Source organism: Phyllostomus hastatus, unplaced genomic scaffold, assembly GCF_019186645.2.
Source record: "Phyllostomus hastatus isolate PE091 unplaced genomic scaffold, TTU_PhHast_1.1 phas_scaffold_501, whole genome shotgun sequence".
NCBI classification, from domain to species: Eukaryota; Metazoa; Chordata; class Mammalia; order Chiroptera; family Phyllostomidae; genus Phyllostomus; species Phyllostomus hastatus.
In genome coordinates this window covers 49,840,362-49,863,897 of record NW_025334033.1, presented here as the reverse complement: position 1 = coordinate 49,863,897, position 23,536 = coordinate 49,840,362, and the positions used below count along the sequence as shown (strand labels likewise).

Genomic DNA, 23,536 nt, shown 5'->3' with positions numbered 1-23,536 from the left:
GGTGGGCCATGAGGCCGGTGGGGGACACGTGGAGAAACAAGGCCCACGAGGAGCAACACCTCCACCCCCGCCCAACCGGAACCCGTGGTCCCTGCGGCCAGGAGGCCCGGGCCCAGGCCCCGGCCCCCTCCAGTGCACTCCACCATGGGGCCGTGAGAACCCGCTCGGGGAAGGGAGGGGCACAGAGACCTGTGACGCGAAGCTGGATCTTCGGAGAGTCACGGCCTGGCCTGCTGCTGCAGCTGTAGGTGCCCGCGTCCTCCGCCCGCAGGGGGCTGATGACCAAGGAGCCATCCAGCTGCAGCCTGTGCCTCAGTGAGTGGAATGGGGGCTTGGGTTCTGGGCTCCCAAGGACAACAGTGAGGCCGACCCCCCACCCAGGCCCCAGGGCTCTGTAGCCCCACACTGGCGCTCCCACCCCAGAGGGGATCGGAGAGGCCACCCCCGGGGAGGACGCTGCACACACCTGCCAGAGGAGACGGGCTGCCCGTCTTTCAGCCACCTGGCATGGAGGTCCCTGGAGGTGTCGTCGGGGCAGGAGAGCCGCACCGCCTGCCCCAGGGCCGCCTGCACCAGAGAGGGCTCCGAGCCCCAGCCAACCCTGGAGAGGGGCACGCGCGTCAGCACCAGGACTGCCCCTTGGTCGGTGTGTCCCATCCCGTTGCGGGCACTTGCATGGCCAGAGGTGTCACAGGAGCCCAAGCTCCAGGAGCCCGTGGACTCAGGAAGGTGCCCTCCTGCACCCCCTCCCGCCCAGGCCACAGCCACCTCAATCTGCTCCTGCCGCACGAAGCCCCGGGACAGAGGGCGGCACAGCGCACGCCAGACCCACGCGGGGGCCTGGCCCTCACTCCTGCTCTGTCCTCAGCCTCCCCAGGTCTCTCACTAACGTGACACAGCCCCAGGAGTAACAGCAAAGGGAACTCCCCACACCTGGGAGACAACATCACCATTTTACAGGCCAAGACACTGAGGCTTGGAGAAGTCAAAAGCTTATGAACTTTCCAACTAGGTAGGCCCTGGGGCGCAGTGGCAAGATGTGCTGGAGAATCCAGGCTCCTCCGAGCACTGGCTGCCTGGCCCCCCAGCCTGAGCTTCCCCGAGTCACGAGGCCACCAGGCAGGGCTGTTCACAGGATTCAAGGTAAGGGATGGGGAGACAGGACCGGCTGACCTCAGGGTTTTAGCTCTAACAGGCTCAGCTCCTGGCCCCTGCCCCTCTCCTCCTACCTGGGGAAGGTGAGGCTTACCTGTAGGAGGAGCTGTGGGAGGGTGATGCTGGCCGCCCCGCATCTCCGCCCAGTCCAGGGGCGCTGAGCCCCAGATCCTGGCCCCGTTCTCTTAAGTCCTGAGTGTGGTGCGCCTCCTGCTGGCTTCCGTGACTTCTGCCACCGCCATCTCTGTGGGTGCCCTGGTGGGCGGCCCCAGGCCCGGGTTGGCGGGGGGCCTGTTGAGACCCCCGGCAGCTGCTCATACACTCCGCCTCTGAGGCAAAGTTATTGGCATTGCCGTGGCAGCCACCATACCAGAAGCGGTTACAGCGGCCCACGGAGGCGATGAAGTACCAGCGGGTGGCCCAGTCTGTGCAGGAGCCGAGGGCATTGGGCAGCAGGCACCGCACGGGGTAGGCTGAGGGCGGGGAGGATGCAGGTCAGCCAGGGGGCCCTGCAGCACCCACCACCCTGAGAGACAGCCGCCCTTCCCCGTTCATGAAGCTCACCTTCCCCCCTGCCCTGGACCACAGCAGCCTCGGTGACAGCCTCCCCCCACCCGACCCCCCGCCTCCACCCACAGAACTAGCGCCTCCAGAAGGTCAGGGCTGGGAGCCCCTGACTCGCTCCCTCATGCCCCTCCCCATCCCTGACCAGACCACTGGAGTGCACACGGAGCGACCCAAGGCTTGACCTCCATGTGCTCAGCAGGATAGGGACCCAGCCCTGGGCACCCAGGGCCTGGGACGATGCCCAGTGAGGGGCCCACCCAGTTTCCAGGGCTCTCCGCCAACCTCTGAACAAACCCCAAGCCCCCACGTGCCCCTTCCAGCAGCTTCCCCCCAGCACAGCCTGCTCTCTCCTCACATTCAAATGGGACTGTGGCTGGCCCCTGCGTGAAGCCTCCTCCAGACCCTGACCGCCAGCCGGTCTTGTCCCCTTGTCGGTCCCCAGCAGCTCCCCCCATGTGTCCCATGCTCCAGATTCAACAACCTTCCTCCAGGACTCGCCCCAGGCAGCGTGGGGATACCCCATGCCCCCACCCCTATCACTGATCAGCCCTCCCCATCTCTGCCCCTGAAGGCCTCTGAGCCCCCAGGAAGCAGAACGGGCCTTCCGTCCCTTGGGGTCCCCACCTACAAATCCCCCCAACCCCCAGAGCAGCCAGGCAGCCTTAAGTGCAAACTTCTGGAAACATCTGACTCCGTTCTCTGGCCTGGCACCTAGAAGATGCCAATTTATACTTGGGGGGAATGAACGAACAGCTGAGCCTAGGGAGGTCTTCGGCTTTGAGTGGGGGTGGGGACACATGGGACCAGAGCCCTCCCACCAGGACGCAGAAGGGCCTCCACTCACAGTAGCTGGGCTGGCCCACGCAGCCTTCCCCAAAAGGGCCTGCTGCAGAGGCCACGTTGTCATAGCAACAGCCAAATTGGGAGCCCCGGCACTCTCTGGGCTCACTCTGCTGGACCTGGTCCTGGTGGGCCTGGCGGGCCCTGGGGGCCTGGGGAGGAAGTGGGGAAGAGGTCTGACTCTTGGCTGGGGCTCCAGGCTGCCTGGGAGAGGACGGCAGGAAGAGGGAGGCAGAACTGGGAGCCCGCAGTGCACAGCCCCAGCGCTAGGGGGCGATCGGAGGCCAGGAGAATGTCAACGGAAACCCCCAGCCCCAGCCCACCTCTGAACCTTGGTGTCCTCAGGAGGACAACCCGGGCCAGCAGGCTTCAGGGACCTCCTTGCTCCAAGGCTAAAGCTGCGCAGTGGCACAGAGCAGGGCCCAGGGCGGGACTGCGGCCGCATCACGTGAATGGGACACTTACTGTGGACGCCACAGCTCTCGGCCCCGGCCTGCTCCCAGCGGGGTTGCCGCCGTAAGACCTCGCGCAGCCAGCCTGATGGGGCCCCTTGGCCTCGGACACCCCGTCAGGGCAGCACCCGTACCTACACAGGCACCGCACAGCCCTCGTCTGACCACCCAGTCCCTCCAAGGGACCCTTAGTTCCAGCACGCCAGGACCCCCGCTCCAAGGCTCCCTGCGCTGGCGGCTGACCAAGCGAGGGTCCGAGCGGGAGGCGGTGCGCTCCTGCCTGCCAGGCACCCCGTCCTGCAGACCCAGACTCTGCATCCGCCGGCCACTTAGTGGCCAGCAGGGAGGGCAACTGTAACACAACGAGCAGACATACAGCCCTGACCGGTGTGGTTCAGTGGGCTGGGTGTCATCCAGCAAACCGGAAGGTCCCCAGGAAGAGTGCCAGTCAGGGCACCTGCCTGGGTTGCAGGCCTGGTCCCCTGTTAGGGGCCTGTGAGAGGCAACTGACTGATGTTTCTCCCCTTCTCTTCCTCCTTCCCTTCCCCTCTCTCAAAAAGTAAATAGTCTTAAAAAAATAATTGGTAAGTCTTCAACTCACACATCCCACCATGAAACTGAGGAGGGGAAATTAACCCAAGCCTGCCTGGTACTCCGGCTCCCAGGGAGCTTTTAGGAAGTGCCAGCAGGTGGGAGCCGGGGCGGGCAGTGAAGGAACCCAGCACTGGCTTCACCCCCACGACCAGGTGCAGGGAAGGAAGGGGCAGGGAAGACGGAGCTGAGCACCTTCTTTGCTCCAGGCACAGTGGGATTCCTTTCACCCTCTCAGTCTCCCCAGCCAATGGCAGTCGCTGTTCCCAATTCTCAGCAGAGGAAGCCAAGATCAGAGAGGTCAAGGAACTTGCCCAGGTCACCCAGCAGAAGCTTAGTAAGTGGCTGAGCTGGGAATCACCCCCAGGCCACTGGCCTGAAGTCTGGTGGTCCCTTAGTACCCTAGCCCCTGAGGGAGTGGGAGCCCATCTGGACGGACTGAGAGCTGAACCCAGACCTCCCTTCCCCCACATGCCTTCCCAGAGCCTCGGGCTACAACTGTGCAGAGAAAGCAGCCTTTTCACCTTCACTGGGCACAGGAGGAAGCAGTGAGGGCAGCTGGAGACAGTACCTCTGTGGTCCTATTCTTGAGCTCCACACACCCACCCCATCCCCTCTCTGAGCAGAGAGGCTGCCCTGCCTGTCAAACACCCCTCCCCACACACACGCCTCCCCCCACACAGGCCCTTCCCTCTCTGACCTGGTGAGGAGGAAGAGGCCCTTACCTGCTCTGCTGACAAGAGGCCCCAGGGCAGCCCTGCCACCGTGGCCCAAGAGATGCCGTGAGGCCATCGGGGCAGCACCCATGGGGGCTGTGTCTGCAGTCAGGGGGCCCCGAGCCAGACCACAGGGGCTGCTGGTTCGGGGACTGCTGCAAAGAAGAGGCTGGGCCTGGAGCCAGCAGGTGGGGGCCCTGGTCTCCTCTGGGGTTCCCCCGGGCTGAGGGTTGCTCCTGGGGTGTCCACCACTGGCCTCTGGAATCTAGAAAGAAGAGGGAAGCAAAAGCCACATGATGCCCTCTGGCTCCTCACCTCATCTGTTTCCACATCAGACCCACTTCTCTCTGCTCCCCACTCCCTCCAGCACCCAACCTCCACCCCCGGGGTCCCAGGCTGGGGGCTTCCACCGAGCACCTCACCTGAGGCAGGGGCTTCCCGAGGGCCCGAAGTTGTCCAGGGCGCCCTGAGGCTGGTGTGCACATCCTGCACGCTGGGGACTTCTGCAGGGAGCCAGGGCAGCCAGGGTGGGGTGCAGAAGGACAGAGGAGAGAGCGGACTGGAGCCGTGGCCAGCCCTGACCAGCATGCACCCCCACCCCACTGCTCAGGCAGGGCCCGGGGAACCCCAGGCAGCGACGGGAAATGAGCAGTCAGCTGGGATTCCATAAGACGCGCTTCCCAGGTTTTAAAGGCGTCTCTAATTACACGGAAAATGCTCATATTGCAGTTCACCACAAAAGAAAGCCAGACATAAAATTAGCATCTATGATCCCAACTAAACAAAAAACAAAAGGTGATGCACGATTTTCTTCAATTGGGTTGATGAAAAAACAAATAATCCAATTAAAACTAAGCAAAGAACTTGAGCAAGGAATTCTTCCGAAGAAGACATACAAGTGGCCGGCACTTGAGAAGATGCTCGGCGTCATCAGCACCTGACGGAGCGCCGGACAAAGCCACGAAAAGACGCCGCCCACACGCACAGAATGGCTCTAATCGTGGGGACAAACCGGAACTGGGATACGTTGCTGGTGGGAAAGCAAAACGATGCGGTCACTGTGGAAACGGTCTGGCAATTCCTCAAAAAGTTAAACGTTGGGATTACCAGACGGTAACACCATTCTCCTAGGTACATGCCCAGGAGAAATGAAAACCTGTGTCCACACAGAAACTTGTGTAAGAACAAGTGGACAGCCGCACTATTCAACATGGCCACAAGGGGGAGCTGAGCCCGACACCCCTCAGCAGGTGAAGGGCACTGACCCTTTTCTATGATAAAATCCGAAACAGGCAAATTCTTAAGGACAGGAAGCGGATCAGGGGACCGGGGAAGGGGTTACTCAGTGCGTGCAAGGGCGTGTCGTAGGTGATAAACATTTCTGAACCTGGGGGACAGCTGGTGGCTGTACAACAGGGTGAACCCACCAAAAACTGCCCCGTTGCACGCTTTAAGAAGTTTAACCAGGGCCCTGGCTGGCGTAGCTCAGTGGATTGAGCGCGGGCTGCAAACCAAAGTGTCGCAGGTTTGATTCCCAGCCAGGGTACATTCCTGGGTTGCAGGCCATAACCCCCAGCAACCACACATTGATGTTTCTCTCTCTCTCTATCTCCCTCCCTTCCCTCTCTAAAAATAAACAAATAAAAACTTTAAAAAAAAGTTTAAAAAAAAAGTTTAACTGGAAAATGAACACATTCGACTGTATGTTATGTGAATTTTTACCTCACTAAAAAGATCCTGCATTAAAAGTAATTGGATTAATAGATGAAAGGGTAGAAAGAAAATAATGAAAAAGCAAATATGATGAAATATTAATTGTAGAATTTAGAAAGTGTGTACATGGCTACTCACTATACAGTTCAACTTTTCTGCATTTACAATTTTTCATCATCTTGTTGTCCAGCTGGGTAAATTTACTAAATGCCATGCATTATACCATTAGAATGTATGGATGAATTTTATGGTATATGATATTTAATCACAAGGGTTATTAAAATATTTTTCATAACAAAATGTGGGAGAAAAATGCAAAAGGCCAAGTAAAGGAAACCTGGGCAACAGGCATCTTTTTAAAGCGATGACTAAAAGGAGACTCACAGAACACAGCCCCGATGCTCACACGGAGGTTTCTGAGTGACTTGTGCGAGCGTGTGCCGGGGTGGGGGGTGGGGGGGCCCTTCTTGCTGGTTGTCAGCGGTTCTGAGCTTTTCCACAGTAGGTACATCACTACACAGCGGAATAAAACTATTAAAAATAAGTGAAAATTCCATTCCATATGGACTACATCTCACCAGTCTCCAGGAAATATTTAAAAAACAATAATAATTCAGGGCTGGGAGACTTCAGGAGATACGCAATGAAGTCTTCATTTTCATTGTATTGTGGGACCCCCTCCCCCCAGGCCAAAGCCTCCTCAGCCTCGACTTCTCTCCTGGGTCCTGTCACCTCCTACCCGTCTTCTCTCAGGTCCAGCCTGGGGATCTCTGCCACCTCGACGTGAGAGGCCCCTTTCTGCCAAGCCAGCCCTGCCTCTGGGGTCCCTTAGAGTCCGGGACCCCTGCCCACACACCCCTCTGAGGTGCCAGCCCCCCATCACTTCATTTCTATTGCTCTTCCCAGCACCTGCACTTCTGCAGCCTGCTCCCCACCAGGCTCCTGCTCCCCAGCTGTCTCCCCTTCCGTCTGACCCTCAAGCAGGTGCCCAGTTTGTCCTCCTAAATAAATAGCTTTCACGGTGTCACCACCTAGCTCCAAAACTGTCGATGGCTCCCCCGGGCCTATGAGACACAGTTAACCTGCAGCCCTGAGTGCCGCCCAGCCCTGAGAGCACAGACCTGGACGGACCCCGGTCCCCACCTCACGCCCTGGACCGAGGGCACAGCTTTGAGCACCGACATGTGGACACGGTGATCGAGAAACTGAGTTTTAGATTATTTAACTGGGATTACCCTAATGTCAGTTTTAAATACTAATGCTTGATTCACTTACAGAAAAACACCTCAGTATGCCTGGAACAACTCGGGCAGTGAATCTACCGTGTCAACTGTATGTTTTTTGAAATCTAACTGTTGATTACACATGCCAGTGGAATGCCAGCGTGTGAATGCAAGTGCAAATTCTACGTTGGATTCTGAGATTTAACTTTTTAAAAAAAAAAAAGAATGCAATATATCCGATTCCTCACCTGAGGATATATTCTATTGATTTTGGAGAGAGAAGAAGGGGAAGAGAAAAAAAACATCAATGTGACAGAGAAACATCAAACAGTTGCCTCCTGTATTCGCCCTGACCGGAGTCAAACCCACAGCCCAGGTGCGTGCCCTCATTGGGGGAATCAAACCCACAACCCAGGTGCGTGCCCTCACCGGGGGATCAAACCCACAACCCAGGTGCGTGCCCTCACCGGGGGAATCAAACCCACAACCCAGGTGCGTGCCCTCACCGGGGGATCAAATCCACAACCCAGGTGCGTGTCCTCACTGGGGGATCAAACCCACAACCTGGGTGCGTGCCCTCACTGGGGGAATCAAACCCACAACCCAGGTGCGTGCCCTCACCGGGGATCAAACCCACAACCCAGGTGCGTGCCCTGACTGAGGATCAAACCCACAACCCAGGTGCGTGCCCTCACCGGGGATCAAACCCACAACCCAGGTGCGTGCCCTCACCGGGGATCAAACCCACAACCCAGGTGCGTGCCCTCACCGGGGATCAAACCCACAACCCGGGTGCGTGCCCTCACCAGGGTCAAACCCACAACCTTTTTGGTGCAAAGGATGATGCTCTAACCAACTAAACCACCCAGCCAGGGCCCATTCATAATTTTTATATCAACTGAATGTTTAATACAATGTATTGGGTTAAATAAAATATATTAAGTACAAATTCATTTTTTTCTTTTTTACTTTTTTCCTGTGGCTCTCAGAAAATTTGAAATGACACTTGTGGGTGGAATCCCATTTCTGCTGGGGACAGCTGCTGTGCAGCCTAGAAAGAGGAGGAGGCAGTTACCCCGTAAGCCCAGGGGGCCACTCGGACACCCGTCCCTCAGTGGGGCTCCTCTTCCGGGCATCCGCCACTGTGCACCACACATCGGTTACAGCAGCCGAACCACCAGAAGCCACCAAATTCTCATTCGCACCCATCACGAACTTCTGTGAGGCCCCTAGAAATCACGAGCCTGGGAGAGCCGCACCCACGTGGCATTAAAGGGGAAAAAGATGCAGAACCACACACACGTCTCAAGGGAATAGGCTAAACCTCCAATGGATGGGACCGAAAGCTATTTAAGTTTCTCTATAGACACTGTTTTTCTAATTTCTCCAGATTTTCCACAAAGAGCATACATTATTTTTACAATTATGAAAGTCACTGTGGAGGTTATTTCTTTAACCAACTCAGCCTGGACTGCCATTCTCTCTCCATTTCCTTCCCTTCCACCCATGCGAAGGCCCCTCAGGGGCAGGCTCGGGGACACCTCTTCCAGGAAGGTGTCCAGGGTGCTGAGTGGCTCCAGGGAGCTGGGTGCACAGAAGCCTCGGGATCCCCCTGCTCATGCCCCAGGAGGGCCAGGCTGAGGTGCCGGGGCCAGCCCAGGGGCCCCTGCATAGCACCGCCCCCCAGCACCGCTGGCGCCTGCTTCTCGAGCACTGTGTGTTCAGAGAGTGTGCCAAGCGACCACCCGGAGCCTGGACAGTCACTCTTACTGACCACACGGTAAGGATGGGCGACCGAGAGTCGGAGGGCAGGGGCAGTTGCGCAGGGCCACGTGGCTGGTGGGCAGTGCAGTGGAGACTGCGCCCAGCCCAGGGAGCTGTCGACTCCAGGCCACTGGGTCTCAGCCACCCTGCTCTGCGCCTCCCCCAGAGTCCTACTGCCCCCCATCACAGCTCCCAGGGCCCTGTCACTGGTGTGTCCATATGAGAGGGCCACCCCTGCACCCCCCCAGCCCACGCCTTTCCTCAGCGTCGTCCTCATGCAGAGCGAGTGCTGGCCTCTGTGCCCTTCCACCTGCAGCTCCTGACGCCCGGACACCCTCCTCCCAGCAGGGAGGGACAGGCCGAGCAGTATGTGAGGACAGTCTTCCCCAGACCACCTCCCCGCCCTGCCCTCTGCCTCTCAGTGACCCCACGAACCCTGAGCACCTATCACACGCGGGCAAAGTCCTGGGGGGGAGTGTAGACAGGAATAAGGGAGTCAGAGGCCCGGCCCGCAAGAACTGTATGACCAGCAGGCCTTACAAGCCTTGCACAACCACCGCAGCACCAGGAAACAAGCCCGAGAGTGACCGAGGTCACGTGCGCTGTGGGTGGGGGCGCCAAGGGAAGCTGACTCCAAGGGGGAGGACAGGATGGCCAGTGAGGTTGGTAGAGCTGCACTTCACAGCGGCGGGGAGGCAGGGGAGGGGAGCTTTCCAGGAGGCCTGAGCCCAGGCCAGCAGGCTGGTGCGGGGGTCTGGCCAGGCCCCACCCCCTGGTCTTACCTGGAGGAAGGTGGCAGGGCTGCGTGTTACAGGGCTCCACGTCCGCAGGCTTCCACGGCTGCAGGCTCCTGCAGCGGCTGGGCGGCCCGATGGCACAGGCGACCTGCCGTGTCCGAGTGCCGGAGCTGCAGCTCCTGGAGCACTGGGGCCCGCGGGTGAGGAGAGAGAACGCTGTGCACAGGGGGCAAGCCCTGCGGGGGCAGGTGGGGAGGAGGGTGCCCACAAGGAAGGGAGTAAGGACAGGAGGGGGAGGGGATACAAAGGTGCCTGATAGTGCACATCAGACCCCAGAATGGGCACATGGGCAGCCACCTGCCAGACACCCAAGCGATCAGACTGGGCAGCAGGTATGGGGGGAGGTGAGTACTCACTAGGCCCCAGGCGCCTACGTGCCAGGCCTGGTCACTGAGGGAGGGACAGTCATCACGCACACAAGGCTCAGTGAGAGGCGGCTGGTCCTCCAAGGAGCACGCTGTGGCGTGGAGCAGAGACCCCTCGTCACCCCGACAAGTGACACTCCTCCTCCGGACCCCGGCACCGCAGCTCACGGAACACTGCAAGGACGAAGCGTCAGCAGGAGTGGTCCTCGCCCAAAAGGAGCCACACTGGGTCAGGCAGCTGGTGGCCCGCCAGCCCCGCGTAGAGGGTGGACAACACCCTACTGCCCGTGTCCAGCCCCCAGGCCCAGAGAGGCCGAGTCACTCCCCTGGGGTCACACAGCCTGAACCATGGGTGCTGCCACCAGGCCGAGGTGCATTTCCCACCTTCCCTCGTTTGCAACTTGGACATGTATGTGCAGGTGTCTGAAGCCATGACGGACAGCTCCAGACAGTGAGAGCCTGCTCCCCCCACCCCCCGCAACAACGTATGCAGCTGCTTCCTCCTGCCAAGGCAAAGCCTTCCCACCCTGCCTGCGACCCCGAGGAGGGCGGGCACCAGAGCAGGAGTCCAAGCACCTGCTCCCTCTCCCAGCCTTGGCCGCAGCTTCCAAGCCTACACAGGGGGTCGCTTCACCTCCCGGGATCTGTTTCCACAGCAGAGAACACACCGCCCAGCCCTGCCCTGGGCCCAAGGCCCAGTGTCTGATTTCCGCCCACCTCTGCCTGGCCGCGCCTCACCTCTCCCCAGGGCTCCTCCCTCCAGGCTGCACAGCGCTGCAGGTTGCAGGCCTGCGTGGCAGGCGGTTTCCCGGGCAGGCCTGCACACTGGGCCTCCGCGACCGCCTCCTGGACGCCTGCGCCGTCGGACCAGACGCAGTAGACGGAGCGGGACTGGGAGCCACCACCGCAGGAGGCTGAGCAGGGGGTCCAGGGCCCCGTCTTCCAGCTGGCAGGGCGGCGGGGGGGCGGGGGAGATCGGTAAGGTGGGCTCGGCAGCAGGGGCCAGAGCCCAGACCCCAGGGGGCACCCGCTCTCACACACAGGAATGGACTGGGGGCCCCCAACCCGGCCCATCCTCTGACCACCGACCCGTGCAGCTGCGGGGCAAAGAGCTCTGCACAAAGGCCAGCACCCGGGCCACCTCACCATCTCTCCCCACCACCACCGCCTGCCCGCGGGCCTGCAGCACGGAGACTGGTGTCTCCCTCTCAACTCTCCTGTTCTCACCCGTACCCCCTTTCTGCTGCTCACTGGGTCCCCTGTCACCCCAGCCAGACTCCGTTCCCTCGGGGTGTGACCTTAGTTGGGGGCGACCGCCAGAGGGGCTGTGCTCACCCATGTGCGGGGTGGCCCGGAGTGGCCCGGACACAGGACCCCGAGGAAAGGGCAGCCGCCAGCACACATGCGTGGCCAAGCCCCCCACCATCCCGAGAGGCCAGCTGCCTCAAGGGTGGAAGGGCTGTCTGAGCCCTGCAGGGGCCTGTGGCCTGCAGGTGACTGTCCCCCACACGCGCTGGGTCCCAGCAAGGCCCCACGCTCCCGGTGCAAGAAGTCCTTTGTGCGTGAGCCAAGGCCCTGCAGATGCCCTCGGGACCTTTGGCCCAGCCCCTGGCCCACTCCTGGGCATGTGCCGAGGCAGGCTCCCTGTGGGCTCAGACAGCTGGGCCTCCAGTACCTTCCCCAGGCCTCCTGCCACCCACTGGACGTCCTGGGTACTGAGTGCTCACCAGGGGTGGACAGAACAGCCCTGGGCCTCGAGCTCAGGCTCCTCCACAGCTTCCCTGAGTGACAGCTGCCTCCACTCCCACTCCAGCCACAGCTGTGGGGAGTTCTGGGCACCCCAATCTCTTTGCTCAATCCCCAGAGCAGCCTGAGCACCCCAATCCCTCCCACCCAAGTGTTTGGGCCCTGCCATGGGGGAGGGGACTGGCAAGGGCCTCACCGCTTCGTCTGTGGGCAGGGGTGCAGGCTGCAAGGGCGGCGGCTGGCCGGCTGTGGCTGGCCCTGGCACATGTGGTCAGGGTAGGCCTCATTGTCCATGGTGCAGAAGACCGGGCGCGACTGGTGACCTGCAGAGGCCAGGCCACAGTGGGCGGCGGTGAGTCAGCATTCAAAACCAAGTGCCTCCTCTGGGCCAGGCACCTTTCTGGCCATCATGATTAAGCCTCAGACGACCCCCTGGGGTACAAGCCATTACCGTCCCCAGTTTACAGAGGAGGGAGCTGAGGGTCGGAGTTCTATCATCAGCCGTAGGTTCTGCCGCCTCTACTGCCAAGGGCGCACCTCTCCTAGGAGATACCTGGGCCTCTGGGCGCCCTCTCTGGGTCTCCTAGCTTAGGTGGGGGCCCTTTATGGAGTCGCCCAACCCCTGGATTCCCCAAGGTGTCCCCCATGACATGCCGACGTCTCATGTACTTGCCCACCTCCCCCCAGGGCCGGAGCGCCTGGAGGAGAGGGGCGCCGGCCCAGGCTGTGGCCCTCACCTCCACCGCACTCAGCGCTGCAGTCGCTCCAGGAGCCGTGGCTCCAGCTGAAGCCGGGCCGGGCGGGGCTCAGGGGCAGGTGGTACTCATAGCGCACGCCGGGGTTGGACTCCTGGCTGATGAGCTGCGCAGGGGGGCCGGTTGAGGCCTGTCCCTAGCAGCTCTCCCCCTGCGCCCGTTCCTGCTGGCCCAGGCCCCAGGTGCCTACCCGTCTCCTGGGGACTGGGTGCCCCCTGCACCCCAGAGGTCTCCCCCGCCAGCCCTGCTCACCTCGATGACCAGGGGCTCCGAGGTGGGGCCGCGAGCACGGAGCCGCTCTGGTGCCAGGTCCCCCTCAGCGCCCCGCTCGTAGTGCAGGATGGTGCTGGCCACGGGCAGGGCGCGGGCGGTCTCGATGGTCCAGTGCCCGTTGAGGTAGTACTCACCCCGGATGCTCTTCACCGCTGTGCAGGGTGAGCCCCGTCAGCGGCCAGGCCGGCCGGCTTCCCGGAAACCACCCCCAACGCCCCTGCTCCCAAACTGTCCTCACCCAGGAAGTTCCTGCTGGCGGCCACCTCCTCGATGCGGATGCTGGTGGCCCCCACGGGAACTGTGAGCATCTGGTTGTAGCCTGAGGAAGCGGAGAGACTCTGGGGCCACTCGAGCCACAGGGCGGAGTCGGCCTGAGGACACCAGCGCCCAGCTGCACAGCAGGGTCAGGGCAGGGCCAGTGGGAGGGAGCAGGCTGGGCCGCTTGGGAAGGAGTGTTTCTGCAGAGCAGGCAAAGCCGGGGCGCGGGTGGGCTCTGTCACCCCATAGACTGGGGAGGGAAGGGGCGTTTCCGTGGCAGCAGTGTGAGGTTGCACTGGGCGCATGGGCAGAGGCCATTAGCGTCGTGGGCCCACAGGCTCCTGTGACAGGCCTTGGCCTCCGGCCCCAGCCAGGAGCTCAGGCCCCTCAGGCACGCCCCGAGCTCCAGAGCAGACACTCCAGGTGCCTGACAGAGACTCAGCCAGAGCAGGAGCCCGGCAAGGAAGGGACAGGCAGCAGACCCTTGTCTCAACAACTGTCTGCAGACCTCGGGAGGCCCCCACCTCTGCTGAGGCCATTGGCATCGAAGGTGCCGGTGACGGGGTAGCAGGTGGTGCCGTCCCCCCCACACTGCAGACACTTGTCCTCCTGCCGTGACGAGTCCAGGTTGTGGTCACAGCCGACAACCTGCCGGGCAGAGATGAGGGAGAGACCAGAGGGGGTCACAGACGCGCAAGGATTCGAGCCCTGGTTGCCGGGCCAGGTCGGGGAGGGGCAGTAGCCGCAGGGGTTTGAAGTGAGCAGGGTCAAATATACGTGGATTTTTTCAGTAAGTACATTGGAAAAATTTTTTTGGAGATTTGCAACAATTTTTAAAAACTCTCAGATGAACCACAAAGTCTAGAACTATCACGGGCTGAGTGAGCATTAGACCCGGCCGGTGGCTGGCTGTCCGCCTCCTCCGCCGCTCAGCACCCATCGCCCTTCCCTGGCAATAACACCTCGCTTTCCGGGGGGGACCTGCTCACCCCCGCCGAGTTTGGACAGAGCCCCCAACGGTGGGTTTGGGCAATTCAGTGGCCTGCGGCCTTGCTCAAAGGGAGTGCTTGAGGGGAGCCCCAAGTCAAGAAAAAGCAGAGGCACCCCAGGTCGCTGAAACTCCGGGGGACGGGGACGGGGCGCCCTTTCCCGGGGAGTGGCCAGGCTGGGACAGCGGAAGCCTGGAGCTGCTGGTGGCCGCGTTCGCACCTCGGGGAAGGCCCTGCCTGATCCCAGTGCTGAGCCGCGGGAGAGGGAAGCCGAAAGGCAGGGAGAGAGCTTCCGGGCTGTGCCGCTCAGTCACCGCAGCCAGCCCGCCCACCCTCGGTGGCTTTTTTCAAAAGTCAGTTGAGTTGGGTTCTGTAACTTGCCATCCAGAAGGCTGCTCCCATCATGGGGCTAAAGTTTTCAAAGGGCAAAGGTAAGAGGGTCATAGGGCATCTGTGATGAGAGGCGGCTAGAAAGAAGGGCCTTGAGAAGACATCAAGCTCCGAAGGGCCACCGGCCCTGCTCCTGCAGGGCAGGGCAACACCAGCAGGGGGCGGTGCGGGCACTCACCCGGCAGATGCCGTCCACACAGACATCCCGAGAGCCAGGCTCGCAGGGCGTCCCATCCACCACGGCCTCCCTGTGCTTGTAGTAGAAGTTCTCCCCCTTGGGGATGCAGGTCAGCTCACACTTGTTCGGGGCTGGGGCAGGCAAAAGGGGAAAGCTGAGACCCTAGTGAGGTTCAAGGGCTGAGGCTACCCTAGCCTCAGTGGAGCGTGGGCGGGGCCAAAAGGGGGGAGGCGCGGGGGCGTTTAGAGAAAGCCCTTGCAGCAGCTGCCTCCAAGTGTCTCAAGTCCCACCCCCATCCCAGGGAGAGGGATGTTTCCCATGAAACTGCTGCATCATCCCTGAGGCTCAAGTCCAAGGGAAATCCCAGAATAAGGAAAAAAACAGACACTTGAAGAGGTCTATCTCAGCATCATCTACAATAACTTGATTGAAGTGTTAACAGTCAGTGACTCTCAGTAAATGATCCAGCAATAGAATGTTATGCATGCTAACAAAGCTATTAAACATTATGAAGACTAGTCCTGGCTCAGCTTGTTGGCAGGCCAAAGGGACATGGGTTCGATTCCTGGTCAGGGCACATGTCTGGGTTTGGGTTTGGTCCCTGGTTGGGGCACATGCAAGAAGGCAACCAACAGATATTTCTCTCACACATTGATGTTTCTCTTCCTCTCTTTCTCCCTCCCTTCCCCTCTAAATAAATAAATAAATGTTTTTAAAAACAATTAAGACTCTACGGTAATGTGGGAAGATGCTTGTAACAAATACAAACACACAGAGAAAATAAAGGGAAAGGGGCCAGAATGAACTGCTAGCAGTGGTCCCATGGAAGAGGTAGGCTTAAGGTCATTTTTTTCTCCTTTTAATTTTTATATTCATCTAAGTATTAAACACACATTGTTTAAACAGCCCCCAAATGCTAATAGGGTTTTAATCACCTTCCCAACACAGCAGGCAACCCTCCACGACCCTTTTTAACCTTTCCTCTGCATTCCAATGTTTCTATAATATGGATATCTTTACATTATGTTCAATATATGCTTACCTTGGAATTCGGGAGGAGCAAGGGATGCGAGTGGCCCCCACTGGGCGCACCCCTCTAATCAAGGCCCCGCCCCCCCAGAGCACACACAGGACGTGCCCGTCCAGTAAGCTGGAACCCGGAGGGCCGGCGAGTTTCCCGGAGTCATTTGCAGCGAGCCGTGGAAACCAACACCCGGAAGAATTACCCTGCGGTACCTTCTGGCTCACTTGAAAGATTGTAATTACATACACACTAGTGGGTGTTTTTTTCTTGAACTGTGTTGCTCTAAAAATTAACAATCTACGTACACCCTCCTCCAAACTACCTGGAGCCGGCCCTCGGGCCAGGGCCCCTGAGTCCGCGGGCTGCTGCCCGCCCAGCACTCTGCCTCCTCCCCGCTGCCGCCGCTGCGGCACCAGGAAGGCCTCCAGGATCCAGTCAAAGGTGGGACTCAAACGGCAGGGCCACAGCCAGGGCTGTGTTTGCAGACGCACACCGAGGGGCCCTGGCCGGGCAGCTCAGCTGGCTGGAGCACCGTCTCCGTTCCCAGAGGCTGCAGGTTTGACCCCGGTGAGGGTGCATCTAAGAACCAACCAATGAATCGATGTCCCCCCTCTCTAAAAGTCAATATGGTTTTAACTGTTTGTAAAGAAAATGTATACAGAGCGGGAAAGGACGGGAAACCTCAAGATGGCCACCACTGCCGTGTTGCGATGGGCACGTGCCGGCGAACTCGTGAATTTTTAAATGTCATTGACAAAGCGCCTGAAGTGCGGTAATAAAAAATCGTGACATGAAAGCCGATGTGTAAAAGAGATCCCAGAAAGACAGAAAGACGGGGACAGGCACAGGGACGCATGCGCCGAGGCCGCCCGCACACTCACCCGCGTAGTAGGGCAGCCACTGGTACCTGCGGCCCTGGAACTCCTGGCTGTCGAAGGCGGAGCACTGCTCTGCCCGGAAGTCTCGGGCACCATCGGGGCAGCTCTGTGGGGCAGAGGGGGCCAGGGAGGGGGAAGTGGGGGGCCACCCCTGGGGCCTGCCCACCCACTGGTCCCAGGGAAGATGGGCTCTTTCCCTCAACCCCTGCTGCAACTTCAGGGACGCAGGGTGGCCCCCAGGGCTCCGCTCCAGGGGCCAGGGCAGGGCCGGGGGCGGGGGCAGGAGGCTTTGGGCTGGCTGCTGGAGGGAAAGGGGTGGAAGCTGTCGTTTCTGCCCTTCGGTGAGGGTAAGGAAGGGACTCAGGGACTTCCCGCGGGGCCCCGGCTGTGCGCCGACAGGCGGGCACCCTGGGAAGTCAGCCAGGGAGGGGGCCAGGAAGCTGGGTTCCCCTTTCCCCGCGGGCTGTACCTCGATGTGGCAAGAGCGGTGCCTGCGAGCGCGACCCACGCAGCTGGAACCCCCGTCTCTCCTGCGGGGCAAGAGCACCAGGAAGCCCCCACCCTGTTACCCAACCCCTCCCGGGGCTCTCCCACAGGCCCCCAGCCCCCCAGCCTCTGCGGACTCCTCTGTGGGCTGGAGAGACAGCCAGGGGGTGTGCCCGCAGACACCAATCCCCTTAGGTAGGTGCACTGAGCCCTGTGTTTCTAACACCGAGAGGGAGACTTGCAGCTTGACTATCCTGGAGTGTGTCCAACTCGGGGCCACTCTGCCTCTGAAGGCAAATTTCCAGAGAAGCCCCACATTCTGCTCTTGGAGATGAAATAAGTTGTAACACACCCTGACCTGGTAAGGTTGTATCCTGCCACTCAAGGAACAAGTGAGTACAAAGCGCTTAGGATAACCCCTCACCCTCCTCTTCGCCTGGGGTTCTGGGGAACAGCAATCTAAACCCACTGGCGGGCAAGGAGTCATCGCCCCTTCTTCTGTGCCCACCCCTCTATAGCACCTATCAGAGTGCAGGACACATAGTAGGTCCTCAGTTACTTGTGGGAGAAACTGCACAGGTGGCGCTGTTGAGGAAGACCGATCCAACGGACGGAATTCTCTGCTTGGCCGCTGGCCGGCACTGCACCCAGACCTAGAGCCCCGGGGTGGACGGAGCAGGCACAGCTCCCGCTCCTCCGAAATGCAGTTGACTATGGAAATCAAGCGTAAGTACGTGGGCGACGACTTGACTTCACCTGCTCCATCCATGCAGCTCCCGGGACAAATCTATTGCACGGCAGGTCCCCTCCGTGCGACCCAGGGCTGGCCCAGAGCTGGCCCGGGACCCAGCCCACCCCTCGCACCTGCCCGCTTTAACAGGCCGGCCCACTCTGGCCTCCCTACCTCTGTGAGTAGCAGGGACGTTCCTGGAAGCTGATGCCCCCTCCGCAGGTCCGGCTGCAGGGGCTCCAGTCACCCCAGGGGCCCCAGGTGTCGCTCTGCCGCCTCACCTGCCACCTCACCTTGGGAGCCGGAGGAGAAGACAGGGTCAGGAACCCGAGGCGGCCCTTGGAGCCCCCACAGGCTCCCCGCAGCCCCCTGCCTGAAAACAGCGCTCCCCCACCCACTCCGGAGCCCGGTCTCCTTCTCTTCAGGACTCAGCATCGCCACCGGACGTCCTGGACAGAACTGACGGAGTTAGCTAGCTTTCACGACAAGGAACTGAGAGCAAGCAGGTCTTCGAGTCTGTCCCGGCAGCTGCCACCAGCAGCGCCTGCTCTTCGCCGGGCTCGGTGGGGAAACCACCGAGCTTCCACAAGTTTCTGTAGTTGTGACTATTAAAATAACTCAGTCTAACCCTAGGAAGGGTGGGAGGAGGTGGGCAGGTTGTGGGTCCTTCTGCCAATCTGGGCCAGACTCCCAGGGCTACCTCAATACCTGTCTCCCCCACCTCCCACGTGAGAGAACCCTTGACTCTTAGTGGGATGCTAGGCTGCACCCGCCCAAAATTCACTTCCCAGACTTCCTGCAGCTGACCGCAGCTACATCAGTAAATTCTCTTCAATGAGATGCGCTGGGCAGCAGCCCCTAGCAATCTCCTTAAGAAACACCTGGCTTGTGCATTTGTCCTTTTTCTTCATTCTCCTGTACGCCTCCCTGTTGGTGGGAGAGCAGATGTGACAGCTGGAGTTGGAGCAGCCTTCCGCACTGAGGTAATTCAGGAATAGAGGCTTCAAACAGTGAGGCAGAGACAGACGGAGCCTAGAGCCTAGCAGGGATGCCCAACCTTTCAGTGTCTCTGGGCCACACTGAGCTGTCTTGGGCCACACATTAAATACACTGTGGCATGTAGTCACAAAAAAGTCTCATGACGTTTTAAGTAAAGTTACGTTTTGTGTTGAGCCGCACTCAAGACCATCCTAGACTGCATGCAGCCCGCGGGCCTCAGGTGGGACAGCCCTGGCGGAGGACTTTGTGAGGCCAAACGACCCGGACTTCTGACCTCTGGGCATTTGAGTGAGAGAGGGATCTTGTGGAAGCCCTGGGACCTGCGGCCCTGTAACAGGAAAGTAATCTTGACAGAGCGCGTTCCCACCAGAAAGACCTGGCGATGGAGAGTCCATGCACCACACACATGCTCTCCCTTTCCACCCTCAGAACAGCCTGACATCCGGGCTCAGCCCCACGGAGGAGGTAGAAGCCCACGCAGGCGTTGCTGAGGGAGGAAGCCCCTGGCGGGACCCAGGGCACTTGAACCGTGACTCCTTCCATCTGCACGCAGCCCGTGGGTGGAGGCATTGCCCCAGCACAGGACAGGACAGTGAGACTGGGAGAAGGGGCCACACAGAGACGAGGGGGCACAGCAGCAGGTCAGCTGCACCCCGGGCCTCTGCTCCCACACCTACCTCACCGGGGGGGCGGGGCCCAGTGAGACGCAGGTGCATCCTAAGGAGCTGGACAGGTGTCGGACTTAACCTCGCTGTTCTGCCAGGAGGCAGAGGTGTGCTGGAAGTATGTCCTATTTGCTGGAAGGGGACTGGATGTTAAGGCATCACCACAAAAGAATCTCTAGGGAGAAAAACAAATCACTCCCACTTTCCAGAGAAAGAACTCAAGCCCTAATGTGCCCGCTGGGAGCCCCCAGCAACTCCCGGGGGTCTCGGTGGGGTTTATGCACCTGCAGATCACCCACAGCTCAGCTCTGACACCCCTGGGGCCAACACCGGGTTTTCCTTGCTCTCTAACAGGGCCTGCGTCACACCGAGCCACTCACAACACCAAGAAGGAAGGGCCACCCAGGCCAAAGGTCATAGCTTTCACGCTTCAAATTACTTATCCTCCAGTTCTCACTGGGACAAAGGGCCAAGCGTTTGAAAAACCAGTGAGCCAGAACATCCAAGTGTTCTCTTAATAAAATGTAAAATGCAACTCACTTGATCAAGTTCCTATTTTGAAGGGAAGATATTGAGTGTCGAGAGGGGCAGGTGGCTTTCCTGGACAAGCAGTGCCTGCCCCCTGTGCGCCGACACAGCCTGGACACCACGTCTGAGAGCTCCGGAAGCTGCCCTCTAGACTGCTGCTTTCGCATCCTGCTGGCCTCGGTCTGGTTACTAATTACCCTCCGACTAAGGCCTGTCTGGGTGTCAGCCTTGCTCCTGCAACAGAGGCACTGGGCCTCCCCAGCCCACCCTTCCCCCCGAGCGGGGCGGGGCTGCCTGTCGTGGAGGAGGCAACAAGGGGCACCCCTCCACCCAGCCACCTGTGGGCGCAGGGTGGGGTGGGGGAGGACTGGCCCCAACACGGGGCCTTCCGAGTACCAAGCCTTACAAACGCCCCCTTACCTCACCCTCGGCAGCACCCGCGGGGCAGGCGGCCACTGGCCCAGGGCCACCAGCACGCGGGGTGGAGAGACCCAGCCTGTCAGACCCTAGAGCCGCGCCCTGTCCTCTACCGCACCGTCTCCCCGAGCGAAGAAAGCACTTTTCGCGGAGCAGCACACGCACGTGGTCTCCCTGTCATTACCCAAACCACCCGCTGACGGAGAGCAGCCAGAATGAGCTGGTCCAGTCCGCCCTCAGCCTGGCCTGTCCTCACCTGCCTCCTGCTGCTCTCAGCACCTCACCCCTCCTCCTGCAACTCCCGCCAGGGCTCGGAAACCCCTTTCCTGCTGCGCTGTGCCCAGGGGGAGCCGCCGCCCTACGTGCACTGGCGGGAGGGGCATGAGAGGGGTGTGCGCGGTGGGAGGCGAAGGGGCTGGAGGTCCATCGCCTCGGGAGCCTCCCTCGCCTGGTTTGGGGGTGGGGATAGGGGTGGGTGGCGAGGGGTGTTGCTTATTCTTCTCGACCCTCTGTTTAAGTTGACCCCTGTCAGCACTAGAACAGCCCAAAAACTGCTTGGGGGCCCTGTGGTGGATCCTGCCCCAGCCAGAACCGGAACCGAGGCAGCTAGCAGTGAGGCCGGGCCTCAGCCGCCCCCAGACAGTGGGGGAGGGGCAGGAGAGGTCCCCGCCGGGCAGGCCCAGCCCCGGCTGAGCCCACCGCCCGCTGAGGAGGTAGCAGAAGGCCACACAGGTGTTGCTGAGGGAGAAAGCACCTGACAGGACCCAGGGCGGTTTGTGGGCCTTGGCTCCTTCCATCTGCGCCGCAACTGTGGTGGGCATTTCTGCCCGCGAATTAAAGGAATCTGCGGCCTGGCGATTTGCTGAAGGCCACGCAGCTGTCAGTGGGTGTCTCTGGGTTTCGTCCTGCGGTTTTGACAGGGGTGCGGTGACCCCTTCCACTGAGCTGTGGCCTCCATGCCCCCAGGCACCAGGAGGAAGCCCCTGACAAGGACCGCAGAGTGGCATTTAGGGCGCAAGGACCAGGGGATGGCGGAGTTGACCGTGGGGATCTGCTGGGGAGGACTCGAGGAGGGAAGGCCCTGCCCGGCGACCTCGGCCTGCGCTGGTCCGGTGCAGCTCCGGGGGAGTGTGGCTGCCCGCTGCGCACGCCCACCCTGCCCGCCCTGTGGGGCCGCTCTCGTCCTCAACTCGCGTTTCCACCCAGGCGGCGTTTCCCTGCCCAAGGTGGCGACGGTTTCTCTGCCCTTCTCTCCGACCCGCCTGCCTCGCAGAGGGCCGGGCAAGGCCGAGGGCCTGCCCTGTGGAGCGCCCTCCAGGGGCAGGATGGGGCCTGGCTGCCTCCGCGCCTTCCGTCCCAGCGGTGCCAGGAGAGCTTGGCAGAGCCGCTGCAGGGCCCAGCCCAGCTCCGCGGACCCTCCACTCGCTGAAGGTGAGTCCCCGGGTCTCAGAGACCCCTTATCTCCTGAGGACCCACATAGGTTCTTCAGGGGGCCTGCCCTTCGAGCTCCTGTTAACGAAACAGCACTCTGATCACCAGAGGACTTTCTGCGTCCACGCTATGAATGCACCGTGTGGTTGCTACCAGCACTTTGTGGCTGTTTAAATGAACTGAAATCAAATTAAACAAAAACTTCAGTTCCTCGGTGGCAGGAGCCACAGATCGTACGCTCAACAGCCACGTGAACACAGCGGCCACCTCACAGGACAGCAGAGACACTAACGCTTCCATCCTTTCAGAAAGTCCTAGCGAAGCCCACTTCAGATGCCAACCCCAAGGGCCGCCAGGTGGCTGGCTCCCCAGACCCCTCGGCCCAAACGGCTGAGGGGCCGAGGCGTTTGGTCCCCGGCAGATGGCAGGAGTCTGCTGGAATGGGCCACCGATCTGCACCTTGGCTGGTACCAGCATTGCCTCCCTCCTTCCACCTTGGAAGACGGCTCCAGGGAGGAGGTTCCCAGCGTTAGCGGGCACCCAGCACCTTCTGAAGGGGGCGGGCGCTGGAAGTTGCCATTCCTGCAGTTGCAAACTGCGCTCCCAGCCAGGGGAGCAGCTCTGGGCGCCTTGGTCAGCTGGCTTCAGGGTCCCACCTGTTTTAGAAGGAGCTCCGGCTGAGGGCTCGCCTCGTCCCACCCCATCCATCTTCCCGGACCTTGGCCCACTCCTAGATTGTTGCCGCCTCCGGGGAACGGGGCGGGGGGAGGCTGGGGCTCCAGCCGGCACCCGTCTCCCAAGTAGGCTCCTCCGGGGCCGGACAGGGCTGCACTCACCGAGGACCCGGCCGCCGGGGCCAGCAGCAGGGGCACGAGCAGGAGCAGCTGCATCTCGGCCTGCCGGAGAGGCCGGGCTGGAGCGGGCGGGGCAGACCAGGCGCCGCCCCACCGAGGCCCGGGCCTCCGACCGCGGTTAGAGGGCGGCGGGCGGGGGCGTCTCCCTCCCTTCCCGCTCCGCACAGGTGACCTGGAGGCCGGCAGAGGGACGGACGGAGGGAACGCCAGGAGACACGGCACAGCCCGGGCCGCGCCGCTCACACGAGGGAGAAAGAAAGGTCTGTCTGCAGCTGGCTTGTAGACAGACGTTCAAGAGGAACTCCCTTCAGGGTTTCAGAGGGAAAAGGAGGACAATCAGAAATACTTCCTCGCTCTTGAAAGGCAGGGAGCCCAGTGCTGAAGCCATCAGATTCACTGTTTTAACGCAGCAAGAGGTTTTTCAAAAACCCATTACGCAAGTTGTTTAAAACTCGTTAATGTAGGTTCTTGGAAAGTCTCCTAAGACGTTTATAAAACTCAATTTAAATACTTTAAAAATGTTCATCGTATCCTACTTGAACGCCAAGCCAGGACTTCCCTGCAGTGGGGAAGCTCCACAGCACGTTCCTCGTGCGGGTGTGTGTGCAGGGTGTGTGCACGTGAGCAGTGAGTGCGGCGTGTGTGCGCACGCAGTGCCTCGTGGGCCTCGGTGTGCGCGCTCAGGCAGTGTGTGCACGGGCAGTGTCTGGGCGCGGGGTGTGCGGCACGTGTGCGTGTGTGTACGTGTCACT

At 60.6% G+C, this 23,536-nt stretch overlaps 1 protein-coding gene across 2 annotated transcripts in view; it reads right to left on the bottom strand.

The window, feature by feature from the left end:
- Window positions 1-23,011, bottom strand: part of PAPLN (papilin, proteoglycan like sulfated glycoprotein) — a 38,017-nt gene extending 15,006 nt beyond the window's left edge. The window contains exons 1-20 of one of the 2 annotated variants that reach the window (XM_045823944.1): window positions 22,767-23,011; window positions 18,065-18,183; window positions 17,144-17,204; window positions 16,678-16,780; window positions 14,773-14,903; window positions 13,740-13,863; window positions 13,196-13,276; window positions 12,937-13,109; window positions 12,667-12,790; window positions 12,126-12,252; window positions 10,922-11,129; window positions 10,175-10,357; window positions 9,804-9,945; window positions 4,744-4,824; window positions 4,331-4,586; window positions 3,028-3,148; window positions 2,567-2,714; window positions 1,250-1,628; window positions 467-601; window positions 190-311 (exon numbers count right to left, since the gene is read on the bottom strand). In XM_045823944.1, coding sequence (XP_045679900.1) covers window positions 190-311; window positions 467-601; window positions 1,250-1,628; window positions 2,567-2,714; window positions 3,028-3,148; window positions 4,331-4,586; window positions 4,744-4,824; window positions 9,804-9,945; window positions 10,175-10,357; window positions 10,922-11,129; window positions 12,126-12,252; window positions 12,667-12,790; window positions 12,937-13,109; window positions 13,196-13,276; window positions 13,740-13,863; window positions 14,773-14,903; window positions 16,678-16,780; window positions 17,144-17,204; window positions 18,065-18,183; window positions 22,767-22,820 — 2,872 coding nt within the window. In that variant the 5' untranslated portion in view covers window positions 22,821-23,011. The remainder of the gene's footprint in view (window positions 1-189; window positions 312-466; window positions 602-1,249; window positions 1,629-2,566; window positions 2,715-3,027; window positions 3,149-4,330; window positions 4,587-4,743; window positions 4,825-9,803; window positions 9,946-10,174; window positions 10,358-10,921; window positions 11,130-12,125; window positions 12,253-12,666; window positions 12,791-12,936; window positions 13,110-13,195; window positions 13,277-13,739; window positions 13,864-14,772; window positions 14,904-16,677; window positions 16,781-17,143; window positions 17,205-18,064; window positions 18,184-22,766) is intronic. The other variant, XM_045823943.1, reaches the window with a different exon arrangement.
- Between the last annotated feature and the right edge of the window lie 525 nt (window positions 23,012-23,536).